General features: G+C 46.7%; 1 protein-coding gene across 2 annotated transcripts; it reads right to left on the bottom strand.

Annotated features, from left to right (window-relative positions):
* Positions 1-1,875: 1,875 nt before the first annotated feature.
* Positions 1,876-15,835, bottom strand: LOC309536842 (cytochrome P450 2A13-like). Of its 2 annotated transcripts, XM_082231201.1 has the most exons (10): positions 15,209-15,835; positions 14,745-14,977; positions 12,228-12,390; positions 11,444-11,593; positions 8,546-8,706; positions 5,407-5,583; positions 3,914-4,055; positions 3,566-3,753; positions 2,378-2,519; positions 1,876-2,287 (listed from the first exon to the last, which is right to left on the bottom strand). In XM_082231201.1, the coding sequence occupies exons 2-10, from the start codon at positions 14,922-14,924 to the stop codon at positions 2,106-2,108; spliced, it is 1,485 nt and encodes a 494-aa protein (XP_082087327.1). In that variant the 5' UTR covers positions 14,925-14,977; positions 15,209-15,835; the 3' UTR covers positions 1,876-2,105. The 2 variants fall into 2 exon arrangements, with proteins under 2 accessions (XP_082087327.1, XP_082087326.1); XM_082231200.1 differs by lacking the exon at positions 15,209-15,835 and having other exon boundaries at positions 14,745-15,202.
* Positions 15,836-17,234: the final 1,399 nt, after the last annotated feature.

Here is a 17,234-nt window from a genome sequence, read left to right as displayed (position 1 = left end):
TTCTCATGTTGTCACCCTCCAGCCCTTTCATGGAGGAAGCACACAAAGAAGGGCCTCAGATGATGAACACAACGTCCAGGATAGTGTGTATGGGGAGAGGTGGTCCTTGTGCAAACCCTCACACAACCTCTTAGTGGGCACAAAAAGGACTTATGTGAAGTTGTACCAATATCATCGCAGAGCCATCTCTATCCAAATCTCCTAGAGTCCAGGTGTTGTGGTAAACTGAAATTCTGAAGTGAATCGTAGAATCATAGAATCCTAGAGTTGGAAGAGACCACAAGGGCCATCGAGTCCAACCCCCTGCCAAGCAGGAAACACCACCAGAGCACTCCTGACATATGGTTGTCAAGCCTCTGCTTAAAGACCTCCAAAGTAGGAGACTCCACCACACTCCTTGGCAGCAAATTCCACTGTCAAACAGCTCTTCCTGTCAGGAAGTTCTTCCTAATGTTTAGGTGGAATCTTCTTTCTTGTAGTTTGGATCCATTGCTCCGTGTCCGCTTCTCTGGAGCAGCAGAAAACAACCTTTCTCCCTCCTCTAGGTGACATCCTTTTATATATTTGAACATGGCTATCATATCACCCCTTAACCTCCTCTTCTCCAGGCTAAACATGCCCAGCTCCCTTAGCCGTTCCTCATAAGGCATCGTTTCCAGGCCTTTGACCATTTTGGTTGCCCTCCTCTGGACACGTTCCAGTTTGTCAGTGTCCTTCTTGAACTGTGGTGCCCAGAACTGGACACAGTTCTCCAGGTGAGGTCTGACCAGAGCAGAATACAGTGGCACTATTACTTCCCTTGATCTAGATGCTATACTCCTATTGATGCAGCCCAGAATTGCATTGGCTTTTTTAGCTGCCGTGTCACACTGTTGGCTCATGTCAAGTTTGTGGTCAACCAAGACTCCTAGATCCTTTTCACATGTACTGCTTTCAAGCCAGGTGTCACCCATCTTGTATTTGTGCCTCTCATTTTTTTTGCCCAAGTGCAATACTTTACATTTCTCCCTGTTAAAAAGTGCATCGGCTCTGCACGACAACTCTGTAGACATGCCTCTTCTAAGGCTGTGCAACGAAAAACAAGGTCGTCCTTTTGGTTTTAATACCAAGCCAGTGGTCTGTCTGCCTCCAGTCCTTCCCTGCCTGTTCTTGTTTTGCCACCCTCTGGAGCTCTCATGGAGGAGGCACATGAAGAAGGGCATCAGATGATGGCCACAGGGTCTGAGTCACTATATGGGGAGAGGCAGTCCTTCAGGTATTGCGGTCCAGAACCATTAAAGGCTTCGTAGGGGAAAACCACCACTTAAATTGGGCCCGGAAGCTAATTGGCAGCCAGTGCTGTCATTGGCCTTATCTGCAAACTGTCTTGGTGCAGGGAACAACCTTGCCACCAAGCTGATTTGCAGATAATATCTATCTGCACAAAATGGCTTGGACTATATTATTCTCTGGGAACGAATTTTCATGGGGCATTTTAAAAAATCTTCTGTGCTCTACCTGGGACATTAGACACTGGATTAATAAGAATCATTCATGCTAATGTACAATCTGATACTTGCTATGCGAGTGTGGATGTTATGTTATATACACATCTTTGCCATACACACACACACACACACACACACACACACATATAAATACGGTGGACGCTCAACCTGATCAGTGAGAGATGCATGTTCGCAACCTGCAGTGTCCGCAACCCACAGCTGCGCGTCTGTGCACACGTGGGTTGTGATTTGGCACTTCTGCGCATGTGCAAATCATGATTTAGCGCTTCTGCACATGCGCGACCACCAAAATCCGGAAGTAACCTGTTCCAGTACTTCTGTGTTTTGGCGGTCCATAACCCAAAAAACCCGCAACCTGAAGCGTCTGTAACCCAAGATATGACTGTAATGTTAGATGTATTCTACAACCATGGCAGAGGAAGGAAATTCCACAAATGGAAACAGAGATAATGGAGGAGCTTCAAAAGAAAGGATGAGAGCATGGGATGGTTAACCTGCTCTGGCCCTTTACATGTTGAAGAATGCGCCTCTTTTGGCAGTCGGGTGGCCAAGGTAGGTGACAATGGGACGCCACTTCTCCAAGACACCTGACCACCTTCAGAGGGGAATGGCACACATTTCATAAAAATGTGGGACATTGAAAAAGCCAACCAGCATGGGAGAGATGTCGATCTTTTCAGGAGGGATGGGGGATTTGAAGCGGAAGTTCTGCAGGATGCTGGTGAAGAAGAGGAAAAGTTCCGTTCGGGCCAGATGTTCTCCAAAGCAATAGCGCTTCCCTAGGAAAGAGGAGGAAGGTGAATATGGGCTTCCACAGTGCCGTTATAGACAACTAAGGAGTGTTTGGAAATGGAAGGGGACTCACTCACCAGCAGAGAAAGGCATGAAAGCCTTATTCCTCTTGAACTGCCCATTCTCATCCAGGAAATGTTGGGGGTCAAACACATCTGGTCTTGCAAAATGTTTGGGGTCTTTCAGCACAGACCCGAGCATGGGAAACACTTCAGTCCCCTGAACAAGAAACAGAGAGAAATGAGAAGAGATGGGAGAAATGGAAGATTCTTCTGGGCGACAAGAAATCATTCTGAGATTTGGAGGAGCAAATCCTGTTATCTACTACCAGACCCAGTAGTGTACTGGTCAGTTCTGTACTGCAGAAAACTATCATGGTGGCCTCCACAGCCACGCACCTCCGAGGAGAGTCCCCAAATGCAGACAACTGTAACGATCCATTAGCCACCCTCCAGTACTAATATTCAGAAGATGATGACGATGACAATGATTCTTAAATTGTCCTGTTTTTGTGGCCTTCCCACAGTTATCTGGTTGGTAATAACTTTGCCTTCATGAAGTTAAATTAACAGCTGCTCCATCTAAGAAAAATACCGTAGCTTTTGGAGAGTTAGAACTAAGCCACCTTTCAGCCTCATAAGAAAACCCACCACCACTCCTTTGGGGAAGAAGGCACCAAGAAAAATGGGCCTAACATAGTGTCATCTGGCTGGGCTCTGTCAGAGGTTCCGTATGACTGAGCTGCAATGGCTCTCCTCGTTGTCACATCTTCCAAATCCATCAGGCTCCCCTCCTCCGACGGTGTTTAATGACCTAATCCTTTGATGAGGCTTCAGGCACACTCCTCCATTACGCAGAGTATCCAAACAGTAGAAGGAGCCAAGAAATGTGTGCTACATCGCTACATTTATTTCTAACTACGCAGGACAGAAAAGAATATGCATCTGCTCTCTGTGAGAATCAGTGAACAACTGGAACAAAGAAACAGGAAACCAGTAACATCAACATCCGTCTCCCGTGAGACTTCCAACAGTCTGGAATGTAAACAGAGTCTTGTGACTCCCAAAACTGCACAGTGGCATAACAGAAATCTAACAGGCTCTTCTGGTCTTATTTTGGATTTGACTCTTATAACCCTAGAGCGGTGATGACAGATAGGTCAGGGACAGAGGTACCTAAGGGAATTTTGTCGGCCTTCAAAATATGTCTGGAGATTGTACTGAATAGCAGAGTCTTCGTCTCAGGAATTAATAGAACCACCGTACCTTGGGAATGGTGTATCCCCGGAACTGGGTATCACGGGTCACACGTCTTACTACGCCTGTTGGGACCAGATCTGAGAATCTCTGGATCTCGTGGATCACAGCATCCGTATAGGGCATCAGGGGACGGTCATCCATGCTGGGAATGCGATTCAGGCCAATCACCCGTTCAATCTCTTTGTGGACCTTCTCTGTTGAGAAATCAGCAAGATGTGACCAAAAGTGCCATTTGCACCTTCAGGGAACTAAACAAGGATCCCACCTCATAGGTGGGAAAACAAAGAGCGACCATTCCATAGAAAGGCAAGGACACACCTCTCCACCCTCTTTTCCAGCCCTTTCCCCATTCACCTTCGATCTCTGGGTATTTCAGTAGAAGCAGGAAGCCATAGCGCAAGGTGGTGCTGACCGTTTCTGTGCCAGCGAAAAAGACATTGAGGGCTGTCATAACAAGATTCTCTTGGAAGAACTCTGTGTTTGGGTTTTCCTTTTCCTAGGCGGAAGAAAAACAAGAAAAGAAGATGTTTCACTTGTTATATCTTAGTAAAGGTAAAGGGACCCTTGACCATTAGGTCCAGTTGTGGACGACTCTGGGGTTGCAGCGCTCATCTCGCTTTACTGGCCGAGGGAGCTGGTGTACAGCTTCTGGGTCATGTGGCCAGCATGACTAAGCCGCTTCTGGCGAACCAGAGCAGCGCACGGAAACGCCGTTTACCTTCCTGCCAGAGCTGCACCTCTTTATCTACTTGCACTTTGAGGTGCTTTTGAACTGCTAGGTTGGCAGGAGCAGGGACCGAGCAACGGGAGCTCACCCCGTCGCGGGGATTCGAGCCGCCGACCTTCTGATTGGCAAGCCCTAGGCTCTGTGGTTTAACCCACAGCGCCACCTGACTGCCTCCTTTCTATGAGGCTCTCTCTCCTAATGATTGGCTGAGGGGGGAAGGAACAGTCGTGGAGTTCTGAAAAGCAGCCCAATGGTTGTGTAGGCAACAGATGGCTGGGTGGAGTGGGAGGGAGCAACCACACAGTCCCTTTGTGCAGAAAGGCTACAGAGGAGAAGTCCTGCTGAATCAAGCCTCATCTAGTCCAGCATCCTGTTCTCACAGCAGCCAACCAGATGATCCACTGGGAAGGAGGGTTCAAGCACAACAGCCCTCTCCCCTCCCGTGGTTTCCAAAAACCGGTATTAAGAAGCATGGTTGCAACCAACCCATGGAGGGTAGGGCACAGCCATCCTGGCCAGTAGCCTTCAATAGAACTCTCCTCATCAATGTGTTGAATCTTCTTTTAAAGCCACCCAAGTTTCAAAATTTCCTTGGTTGAAACTGTTATGATATAGAAGCAATGCAGCTGTGAGCTACTGCTAGCTTGAAAGCAAAACATAATGGGAATGTTGGGACTGTTCCGTGGGAAACAGAGGGACAGTCTATTCACAGTGCGAAGCACCGGAATTAGCTCAGAGTGTAATATGAGCTGTACAGGAAGTACAGGAGGTGTTTGTCTCTCGGCTGTTGGAGTTTGAAGAGAGCAGACGTGTTTTTCTGTAACGCTGCAAAGACAGAAATAAAGGCATGTAAATACGTTTCTGTCTATCTCTTTCCCCTGCCCGGGGGGGGGGCAGGAAAGAGGGGGGGTGTTCTTCTCACGCTGAGAAGGATCACCTATCGGGACCTAGCCTGGATCCTGCTGGGGAATGCAGACAGGGAGGTCAACCGGAGATCAAGCCGGGTGCCTGGAGAGTGGCCAGTTTCCCCTGATAAAGGCTTGATTCCCAACAGAAACAGGGTCTACAAAGTTTCCTTACACAGAAATTGACCATAGTACTTAGAAGAACACAATCGTACCTGCTGCATTTTCACTAGGAAGCAATCAATGAAATCCCGAGGGTTGTTGGGGTCCAGGGTCTCCTTGTTGGCTTTTATCTTCCTCACAAAGAACTCTTTCATGAGCAAGAGCTTCTTGAAGGCTTTCTCTTGTGGGCCAGGCAGGTGCTGCATGATGCCTGAGAACATCTCGTAGAGCTGCGTGTGATGGGTTTGGAGGAATGCAGCGTTGGCAGGAGGAAGAGAGAGAACAGATATTGAACAAAGTGGGGGACCGCTAGGGGCGCCTTGGAAGATGGCGGATATTAACATCTATCCAGCCCGCACGAGGTAATTAGAGGCTGATTATGGGGAGTAAATCAGTCTCCCTTCATCTCTCCAGTGGGGAGAGATGCAGTTTTCACCCGCTGTTGCCATAAATCACCCCCGAGTTCGGAAGAAGGAGGGGGTGAGGCACTGGGTGCACAACCCTCGGCGGGCCTCGGAACTCCTCCGAAGCTGCTTCCAGGAGCGAAACTAGTTGCGTTACTTAAAAGGGAAATAAAATTGGTGAAAGATAACGCACATGCTTCAAGAAAGGCAGGAGGTTTTTATCTGCTTACAATTTTACCACTGAAATGAAGAAGACTGAGACGGAAGATTACATCAAAGTACTACAGACATGGTATGTGGAATGGAATGCAACGGAACTGAAAGGGGGGGAAACAACTTTTTATTTTTTTGCTCTATGTGATTAACTAATAACCCTCCCTCTTAGAAGATCCGTCACAGCAACTAATTGCAAATGGGACTAAAAATGAGCTGTGTGGAAATAATATGAACTTAAAGGTTTTACTTTGTGAAGGATTTGGAAAGAAGGGCTCCCTTTGTGACGCAGTTAGAATGGAGATGTGATACGAGACCTGTGTTGCAGGAGGTTTGGTCTTGGGGAGGGCGAGCCGAATATTTATTATTTTCGAGGAGATTGTGATCTGGAAGGGGCAGCCCTCCTGGAAAAAGACTAACTTATGAAGCAACAGGTCGGGAAAGTTAAAGAGCGAGCTTTTAGACTGTATTTCATCGGAACGACAAAATGGCGATTGCTTGCTCGAGCGGAAATGCCTGGACTATTGGATGAGAGTGATTTACGAGAGAGCAGTACAAAGCCCACACAGAAACACAAATAAGACTGTTTTTTTCAACCCACTTGTGGAGCAACTCGGAGGTGAATGAAAAGGAAAATGAGTAACGACAAGGATTGAAAAGAGGGGACTGGAAATATCATTCTTAAGATGAAAGCAGCACAAATATTCGAGGATTGGACTCCTGCCAATCAAGAAGCATGAGTACCCCCCACAAAAATTTAAAATTTGGGAAACAATTGGATTATATGATATGTATTGATATAATTTGGATTAATTGGTTTGATGTGTTTAATTTGGTAATATGAAACTTAATAAAAATTATTTTTTTAAAAAGATATCGAACAAAGTGACTTGAGATTGATTTTTGGGGCAGGCAGAAGCAGGAGTTCCTCTTTCACTTGGTTCCTCTGAGCTCCGCACAGAAACAACTTGGTACCAAGTGCTGACTAAGCTATAAACCTGTCACAGACACAGCCTCAGGGCTTGACTTCCCCTTTGTGATGGACAAGGATGTAATGAGGACAAGGATGAAGAGGAATCAGATGGTGTGCTTGAAACAACATTGTAAAATTGCTCCAGGCAGAGCCTGACCAAAGAGCAAGGCAGATCAGGAGTTGCAGCACCATGGAGAGCTCAGAGTGAGACGCTTGTTCCAAGCCTCTTAAGCCTCTCCCAGGTTCTGGCCCCTTGTGGAGAACTTAGTTTCTTAAGATAGGCACTTGTCCTCTCTTTATGTGTGATTGTATTTTTAATATTTTGTTGGAAGCTACCCAGAGTGGCTGGGGAAACCCAGCAAGATAGGCGGGGTATAAATAAATAAATATAAAATTATTATTATTATTATTATTATTATTATTATTATTATTATTATTATTATTTTTCATGGTCTCCTGCTTGGTGGGGTTCCTGTGCTCCTAGATTTGTGATGTGCTGGGGGGTGGCATTTGGTTCGGGCGTGAAAGACACCCATGAGCATTCTGGTCCAGGCTGTGGTGGTATGGAAGAATATAATGCGACCCTTTGTTAGTCACCCTCACTCAGACCCCTGAATGTGATCTTGCTCCTTAGCTGGTGATGCTGCAGCTTCTGATCGGTCTTTTTATTTTATTTTATTTTTTAAAAAATATTCAAAATTAAAACAAAACATATTATCCAGAGACATATCATCCTTACCCCCCCATTTTCCCCTACACTTCCAACATATATTTGAACTAGTTTTATACATTTTCCCTAACTGCATTGGTGTCGTGTACCATTTGTACATCATCTTCATGTAATTCTCCTTCAATAGGGAACAATCTGTAAATTTTAAATCAGTTTTCCATTTTTCCAGTGCCCATTTAATCATAACTGATTTTACCTCTTCATCTTTTGTTTCCCATTCTAATAGTATGCTGTATGCAGCCTTCAGTAATTTCACTTTCCCTTCAATCACTTCTGTTTGAAACCTAGATCTTGTATAACTGAATCCTTTCTTGCTATCTTCTTTATGTGTTTCATATAGTTGTCGATAATGCAACCAACTCTGAAAGTGGTCTTTGATCTCATCGTAATCTCTTAATTTCCATTTCCCATCATGGTCCTACATATGTGAGCCATTTTCCTTTCTTTCCAAGTGGTTTGAGCAGTAATGCTTCATGTGGTGTAAGCCACCATGGGGTATTTTGTTCCAATAAGTCTTTGTATCTTTCCCATACTCTCATTAGTGATTTCCTGATTATATGGTTGTAAAAACTTCTATGAACCTTCCCTTTCCTGTACCATAAGTATGCGTGCCAGCAGAATCTGTTGTCATGTCCTTCTAGTTCTAATGCCCCTTGCTTATCCAATCTCATCCAGTCCCTGATACATACCAAACAAGCAGATTCATAATACAATTATGCTTCTGGTCGGTCTTGACCACTGCTGGACATGGGGGTAATGACAGAGCCCCACACAGAGCTGGCTGTCCTGCGTACCATGCCTTCAGCAGATCAAGACAAATAGCATTATTCACAAATGCACAATAGAAGTTCTCTCCCTCCCCTCCAATTTACCTGTCCCCAAGAGCTGGAAACAAACTGGTAGGTTTCCTGCATAGTGGTGAGCAAGGAGAGGAATTCCTCATCTTTATATTCAAAGCGGTTGCCAAAGATGATGGAGCTGATGACGTTAGACACAGAGCGGCTCAGGATGTAGGTGGGGTCAAAGGGTGCACCTAGAAAGAGAGACACCCCCCTCAAGTCACTCAGCCCAGGAACAAGTCAAGGCTACACTTGACTTGCAAAGCTGTCCAGTCCTTGCCTTATCCATGTTATGGGTTGAAATCTATGCCTCAAGCATGACACAGAAAACCTAACTGGAGTTGACCTTATGTCCATCTGAAGATGATGGGAGTGGTAGAAAACCACCTGAGCAAAAGGCCTCCAGGGTAAGTGCAGGACAGGACGATTTGGACCCGGGTTTCTGATGGTGGGAGAAGGGCTGTCATATGGAGGATGGAGCAAACTCATTTTCTGCTGCTCCAGAGGGTAAGCTACATGTTGCAGATTTTTTAGCTGTGATTCCTGAATTGCAGGGAGACACGAAGCTGGCAGGGAAGGCTCTGGAGCTGAAGGAGGAGGAGGGACGGGAGCCTGTAAAAGAGGCAGGAGTAACAGAGGGTGGAGAGCAAGGGGAAGGCACTCAGCTGTGAGCCAATCCGGTCCTCCAGGAAGTGTACCCACAACATGGACAGGCCACGCAGAACTCGAGGCTGGAAGGTCTCCTGGAAGATGCTGCTCTTAGCACCATGCAATGGGGAGGACTTACTTGGGGGGCGTTTAGGATACTGGAGGAACTTGGTCTTTTAGCACAGACCTAGAATCATAGAATCATAGAATCATAGAGTTGGAAGAGACCACAAGGGCCATCGAGTCCAACCCCCTGCCAAGCAGGAAACACCATCAGAGCACTCCTGACATATGGTTGTCAAGCCTCTGCTTAAAGACCTCCAAAGTAGGAGACTCCACCACACTCCTTGGCAGCAAATTCCACTGTAGAACAGCTCTTACTGTCAGGAAGTTCTTGCTAATGTTTAGGTGGAATCTTCTTTCTTGTAGTTTGGATCCATTGCTCCGTGTCCGCTTCTCTGGAGCAGCAGAAGACAACCTTTCTCCCTCCTCTATGTGACATCCTTTTATATGTTTGAACATGGCTATCATATCACCCCTTAAGCTCCTCTTCTCCAGGCTAAACATGCCCAGCTCCCTTAGCCGTTCCTCATAAGGCATCGTTTCCAGGCCTTTGACCATTTTGGTTACCCTCCTCTGGACACGTTCCAGTTTGTCAGTGTCCTTCTTGAACTGTGGTGCCCAGAACTGGACACAGTATTCCAGGTGAGGTCTGACCAGAGCAGAATACAGTGGCACTATTACTTCCCTTGATGTAGATGCTATACTCTTATTGATGCAGCCCCGAATTGCATTGGCTTTTTTAGCTGCCGCGTCACACTGTTGGCTCATGTCAAGTTTGTGGTCAACCAAGACTCCTAGATCCTTTTCACATGTACTGTGTACTGCTCTCAAGCCAGGTGTCACCCATCTTGTATTTGTGCCTCTCATTATTTTTTTTTTTTTGCATCTCTCACACTAATGCAGATGTCAAAACCTAACTCTGCACCCGATTTCATCCTTCTCCAAATGTTGTGGTGGTACAGTTCTCAAGAATTCGAATAAGAGGATGGTGTAATTTTGAGTGAAAAAATGCCTTTTTTAAACATGCATTTACATGCAAAAGGCCTGCTAGGGACTACCCTGTTGTACACTTCGGTTTCCTACCTACTAGGATGCAGAATCCGGACCCCATTTCCAAAGGGGTTGCCGGTAAGAGCCCTGGAAGAGGGCATAAAAACTCCTTTTGGAATGAAAGAAGCTTACACGCAGCTGAGCTGGGGGTTGGATCATGACCTCAGAGACTTCTCAAGAAGGAGCTCTGAGGGTACCGCACCAGCGGTATTAGAAACCGAAGTATGAAAGCTAGGAGCTAGATGGCACTTTAAGCCCAGGTTATGGGCGCAACAACAGAATATCTAGGCACGCTTTTTTTAATAACAAAAAAATGAAGGAACTGCAGCTAAAATATTATGTTGGTATTTCACATGGTCTAGTCCTTCCCCTGCCCACCCCCTTAATATTCTTAAGAGGGTCTCTTCTCCAGTCTTCATAGAGTAGCTGGAAGTGGGGAGGCAGAAAAAGGCCTTCCTTTCCTCCCACTCTGCAGTTTTAATCTGAAATCTTCGGCGCAGTGCTGCCCCAGAGCTCAGAAACTGCAATGCCAGTTCCTTCTGCGCAGGACCGGAGACGGTTAAATTGCAGGGAACCAAGAAGGTGTTTGGGATTGCCCAAGCTGCTTTGCTGGAGGAGGAGCCGAAAGCTCCCTCTTCCGGGATCTGCTACGGACAATTCGGACGCATGAAAGCTATGCTCTGCATCTTGTAAATAGATGTAAATAAAGACATCTCTGAGTGAGCAGAGGTATTTATTGTGAAAGGCCTCCCAAACCCATCACACAGGGGGATTGGTCTAGAAGACCCTTGGGGTCCCTTCAAACCCTAGATGAGCCATTAGCTAGATTCAGGAGGAATTTCTTATGTTCTTATGATGTGAGGTGAAGCAGGAGTGCTCAGCAACATCCTTGTGTAAAACGACATGACCTTTCATTTACTAAGAATCTACCATGGATCAACTTCAAGGTTTTGAGTCCAGCTTCTAATATTATATGAGAGAGGGAGAGTTTCAGTTTGCAGAAAGCAGTATGTGTTTAATGGTGCTTTCCTTCACCTGATATTTTCGCCCTCAACGTTCATCAACAGCTCTCAAAGTGGCTTGTTTATGACCAACATTCAAACACTCGGTTCACTATTTCTAATCACCTCATGAAGCAACATTTCTTGAAGTTACAAAAACTGAGCTCACTTTTTGTTTCCCTCAGGGATTCCAGCAGGAAGTGGGTCTCCTCCAGGATCCGCTCTTCTACGGATCTCTTTCCCATCCCAAAATTCCTCAGCGTCATGATGGAGAAGCGCTGTAGCTGCTTCTCCCGTTCCCCGTTACTGAAGCCAACCCCTGAGAAGCAAAGGAGTGAGGAATAAGGAGCAGGATTGAATGATGTTGTGGCTGAAACCACAAAGGTATGGAGACCCCCTCAAAAAAAATTTTTTTGCTTTTTGGTCTGGTTTGATTTCAGCTTTTGAGAGAACATTCTAAGTGTAAGAGGTGTGTGTGTGTGTGTGTGTGAGAGAGAGAGAGAGAGAGAGAGAGAGAGAGAGAAGAAGAAGAAGAAGAAGGGGAGGAGGAGGAGTTTGGATTTGATATCCCGCTTTATCACTACCCGAAGGAGTCTCAAAGCGGCTAACATTCTCCTTTCCCTTCCTCCCCCACAACAAACACTCTGTGAGGTGAGTGGGGCTGAGAGACTTCAGAGAAGTGTGACTGGCCCAAGGTCACCCAGCAGCTGCATGCGGAGGAGCGGAGACGCGAACTCGGTTCCCCAGATTACGAGTCCACCGCTCTTAACCACTACACCACACTGGCGTAGAGAGAGAGAGACTTCCCTCAGTAAGAGGGGTTTAACAATAATCTACTACATAGGACCATGAGAAAGGCCAATGAGACTCTCCAGTGCTAAGCGTGATAAAAAGGGCATATAAATGCCCGTAATCGTGTGATCTGGGCAAGAATTGCCCAAGAAGAGACTGACCGTAACCCTGGAAAAACCAGTCCAACGTGGCTTGTTCTCCACGGTCACTGAAATCTTCATCCTGATCCACCAGGGCCTCCTTCACGGCATCGTATCCACACAAGACCACAACACGGCGGGGCCCTAAGTGGATGGTGTAGACAGGACCATATTTCTCACGGATCTGTGAAAACAGAACACAAGGAGAGCCTGCTGGGTCAGGTTAAAAAGAGTCCAGGATCCTGTTCTCAGAGTGACCAATCAAATTCCCCTTCTGGTAAGGTTACCAGATTTTTTTGATTTTTTAAAAATATTTATTAGAGTTTCCAATTTTTTTACAAAACAAAGAGAAAAAAGCAAACATAAAAAACATTAAAAACCACATAACTTTCACAACTTATTTTCTCATAACTTGTTTCCCCGACCTCCTCATATCTCCCCTTCTTGTATATCCAGTTCAAATTGTTTATACAGCAAATCCTTATCTCAAAGCATTACAGCTTAAAAAAGAAGAAGAAAGAAAAAAGAAACACCTTATTTTCTCTCCAACATCTTAGATTGTTATAACTTCAAATTCTTGCTTACAAAAAGAAAACCATTTAATCATAATTACAGCTTGAAACCACTTAATTCCAATCCAACATCATTCAACATTCCTTAATTTTGCAATATTTTTGTAAATAGTCCTTAAATTTTTTCCAGTCTTCTTCTGCCGACTCTTCTCCCTGGTCACGGATTCTGCTAGTCATTTCTGCCAGTCCCAGACTGGTAAGGTTACCAGATTTTGTTCAAAGAATTTGGGGACACTTTTTTTTTTTTGAAAAGAGAAAACCAAGCTATTAAAAATGTTTATTTATTAAGTAGTATCTTCTGTGGTCTCCTCTGTCGCGTGGCCTTCCTCTGGGCCCTGGCCTGATCTCTTGGAGCGCTAGCCACTGTGGAGTAGGCTCAGGTCAGGCCTGGATTCGGCCACGTGTCCTTGCCCTCCCAGTGCTCTCCTACCTTTTCTCCTCAGCAGCAGAGACAGTGGCACAGCAAGGTCGGGTCTCCCCTCCTTTTTCTCCTTCCTCTTTCTCTCTCTTCCTTTTCCTCTCCTCCTTCTCCCTGCGTCGGCTCCGGGGTTTTCCTGGCCACGGAGCACCACTGGGCAGTCGGCCGGGTGGCCAGGTGCTCTCGCTCCCACTCTGGGCACCCCCAGTTCCCCCTCGGCTGTGGTGGCAGCAGCGGCCATCTCAGCAACCTGGACCCAGCCTGGTAATGCAGTTGGCTCTGGCTGGCTTCAGAAGCTGCTCGCTGCCATGGCGCCCTCCATTTTGCCTCACCGGAAGTCCCCATATGATGTGTCTTGTTCCGTTGAACCCATCACGCAACATTCATTCCCTACTAATAAATCCACAACACTTAAAATATACCGTATTTTTCGCTCCATTGGACGCACCGGACCATAGGACGCACTGGACCATAGGAGGGGGAGAACAGGGAATTTTTTTTTTCTTGTTCTCCCCCTCTAAAACAAGGTGCGTTCAAGGTACATTCACCAGAGCTTGTGGGGCTGGTGGTGGTGGGAAGCGCTGCTTTCCCCCACCGCCAGCCTCAAAGATCCCTGAAGCCTTTGGAGCACAGCGCCCCTCTGCCCTACAGAGGTTTGCTCGCAGCCGTCCCCAAGCTAGAGCAGCGAGATGGAGACCTCCGTCTCGCTGTTTTGGCTTGGGAACAGCCTTGCTAGCTTCTGCAGGACAGCGGGGTGAAGGCACCGTCCCCAAGCTAGAGCAGCGAGACGGAGCGCTCCGCAGTGCTCCGTCTTCCTGTTCTGGCTTTGGGCTTAGCGGCGCAGCCTGCATTCTCTTTGTAGGACGCACACCCATTTCCCCTTAATTTTTGGAGGGGGAAATGTGCATCCTATAGAACGAAAAATACGGTACATCCAGGGGCATTAAATGAAATCCGGGGACATTCCGGGGACGGATTTTGTCCGGGGACAGATTTGTAAATCCGGGGACTGTCCCTGGGAAACAGGGATGTCTGGTAACCATACCTTCTGGGAAACCTTTAAGTGCTCTTCCCTTGTTTGGTTTCCAGAAACTGGGATGCAGAGGCATCGCTGACTCCAACTGCGGAGGCAAAGCAGATCCATTGTGACTATCAGCTATTGGCACTTCCCTCCATTCCCACACACCGTTAGGCAGAGGGATGGAGAGGGAGAATCAAAGTTGGAATTAGACAAGAGAGAAGGCTGGGTTGGCAGACTGGAGTGATCTTCATTCACCATCAGCATATAATAATGATTTTATAACCACAATTCAGAAAATGGATAACTGAAGCATCATAGAACAGAGCTTTCCAAACGGTTCATGTTGTCAACACACTTTTAAAGGCATGTGTCATTTCGCAACACAGTCATTCAGTATTAGTAGCAAACTGGGCATTAAACTAACCCCTTTCCAGCCCCGGGAGGAGCAGAGAGACATCTACACACTGCAGCCAACACACTAATGTGTCGTGACACACAGTTTGGAAAGCTCTGTTACAGAAAGTTACCTTCATGAGTGAACGGTACATATCGCTTGTGTTGACTTGGAGCAGGTTCCCGATGAAGGGGAGGGGAGTTGGTCCAGGTGGCATCTGGCTTTTGCGGTGCATCTGCCGCCATGTTGAGAGGACCATCAGGCAAGAGAGGCAGATGACCAGGAAAAGGGTTGCTGCTCCGAGGGGATCCATGGGGAGCTTGCGTGTGGCCTGTGGAGCTCCGCAGGCAATGTGTTGCTGACCAGCTGGGAAGAGAAAATACCCGCGCAGTCCGAGTTCAGCCTGTTACATACCTTTGGAAGAACCTCCTCCTTGAAATTGTGCAACCTGTTTACTCTCTGCTCAGGGTCTTCTTTCAAGTCAAGAGAAGACCTTCCAGAGCAAAGTTCAGATGGACAGATAGTGGAGACAGGGAGTTGCCTGTCCAGGTCTGCACCACCACGGGAGCTTCAAGGAGTCAAACACAATTCTCTCACCTCATTTCTCAGAAGTCTGTATCATTTGACAGGGTCTCTGCTGGTGTAAGACTAAGGGGAGAGCAGCAGAATTGTAGAGTTGGAAGGGACCCCAAGGGTCATCTACTCCAACCCTCTGAAATGCAGGGATCTGAGCTACAGAATCCCTGACAGATGGGCCCTCCAACATCTGTTTACAAACCTCCAAGGAAGGAGAGTCCACCACCTCTTGCAGGAGTCTGTTCCACTGTCCAACAGCTCTTACTGTTAGAAAGTTCTTCCTGATGTATTGTTGAGATCTCATAATTTGAAGGTGCCCTCCAGAGCGGGAGAAAACAAGCTTGCTCCGTCTTCCATGTGTCAGCCATTCAGAGGTTCGAAGATGGGTGGACTATATGGAACTTGCCGAACTGACTGGGAGACTCTGGGACCAGAGAGAAGAGACGGTGGAAGAAGATTGGAAGAAGTTTGAAGAATATTTGAAAAAAATATGTTATTTTTTAAATCTTAGAATAGCTTTGGAAGTGGATATAGGCTGTAGGGTTAGCAGTAGAAGATAGTGTATTTTAAAATAGTATTATTTGTAAGGGATAATATGTGAAGATTATAATGGTAAAAGTAAGTGTGATTTAAAAAATGGTTAAAAATTATGATACATGTAAACTGCTAAAGATGAGGTAAAACGAAAATCAGATGCGGGGACTTGGGGAAGCTCACCTAACAATGTTTAGAAAAAATAAGGATAAGACAAGAATTTGTTTGTATTCTTTGTTTGTTTTTTCTTTGTGTTGTTTATTAGTGTTATAAAATGAATATTTTTTTTTTGAACCCCCCCCCCCAGATATTCAAAGATGGGTATCATATCTCCTCTCCTCTCAGGACTCCTCTCATATCATATCAAGAGATATCCTGATCTATTTACCAACTTTTCTTGTTACTCATTTCCGCACATTCCCCCCCACCAATGGATCATAAAACCTGATCTTCCAGGCACCCCTGCCTATTTCCCCTACTCTGTTAGGAGTGTTTGCAGGGTCTACATGCAACAGAAGTGCCCAATGTTGACAAAAGGTGAAAGAGCAACAGTGCGGCAGTGTTTTACACTGTTTTACAGCTTCAGGACCAATATCAAGGGCCACCCTACATAAAGTGTGTTACAAAAATCAAGCTTGCCTGCTAGATCTCCAACAAAGCCACTTCTGAGCTGGAGAGGAAGTGGGGTTGCGGGCTTCACGCCCCTCTCCACGCACGCGGGGGCTGGCTCACAGCTCCCGCGATACTGGGGGAATCCTCGGACGCGTCATCCCCCCGGCCAGCCAATTGGCTAGTCCGGGAGGCGTGGCCTGCCCTATTTAGGGCCGGCCGACTGAGGACCCCCCTCTTTCCACGCTACAGCTGAGCAAGTTTTCCCACCCACCCACCCATTGGGTTAGGCTCTCTGACATTGCTATGGACTTCGGTTGGTCGCCGTTGAGGAGCCTGGTAGGAATTTTTCCCAGCTGGCAAATTGGCACCGGCCTTTTGGTTTTTTCGCCTACCTCGTAGCAAATCAACACAACTCCCTTTTCAATGGCGGTTAGGCACTGGTAGGGGTATTGTTATGCAGATGAGAGGGGGGGAAAGCACATCACCTTCCCCCAAATTGAAGGGTAGTCCGGTAAAGGATTCCGGGGGCGTGGCTTTGTCCTAAGCCTATGGAGGTGTGGGCCTACAGCAAGCCCCCGAGCAGTGACCCCGGGGGGAGTTCCTAGTTGATGTGCATCAGCAGGACTCTACTGGTGGTTAACCCTTGCCGGTCTTCAAGCAAGCAGGCTGAAGCCGGTTAGTTGTGAGGACCAATGCCTAAGCCAATACCGCTCAATTCCTGTAATCAATAAAGTTGTGGCCTAATTTGACCCATTAACCTAAAATCTTGTGTCCCGTGTCTTTATTTCCAAGGGGGGGGGAGGCGGGAACTCACCACGCAATGGTGTTATGGAGCAGGGACAGGCAGGGATGAAGTACAAACCATTTATTTCGCAGGACGAACGTCTTGCCATTTGTCTGT

Source organism: Podarcis vaucheri (assembly GCF_965113315.1).
Source record: "Podarcis vaucheri genome assembly, chromosome: 7".
NCBI classification, from domain to species: Eukaryota; Metazoa; Chordata; class Lepidosauria; order Squamata; family Lacertidae; genus Podarcis; species Podarcis vaucheri.
Note: the sequence above shows the minus strand (reverse complement) of the source record. Positions and strands in the feature narration are given on the sequence as shown.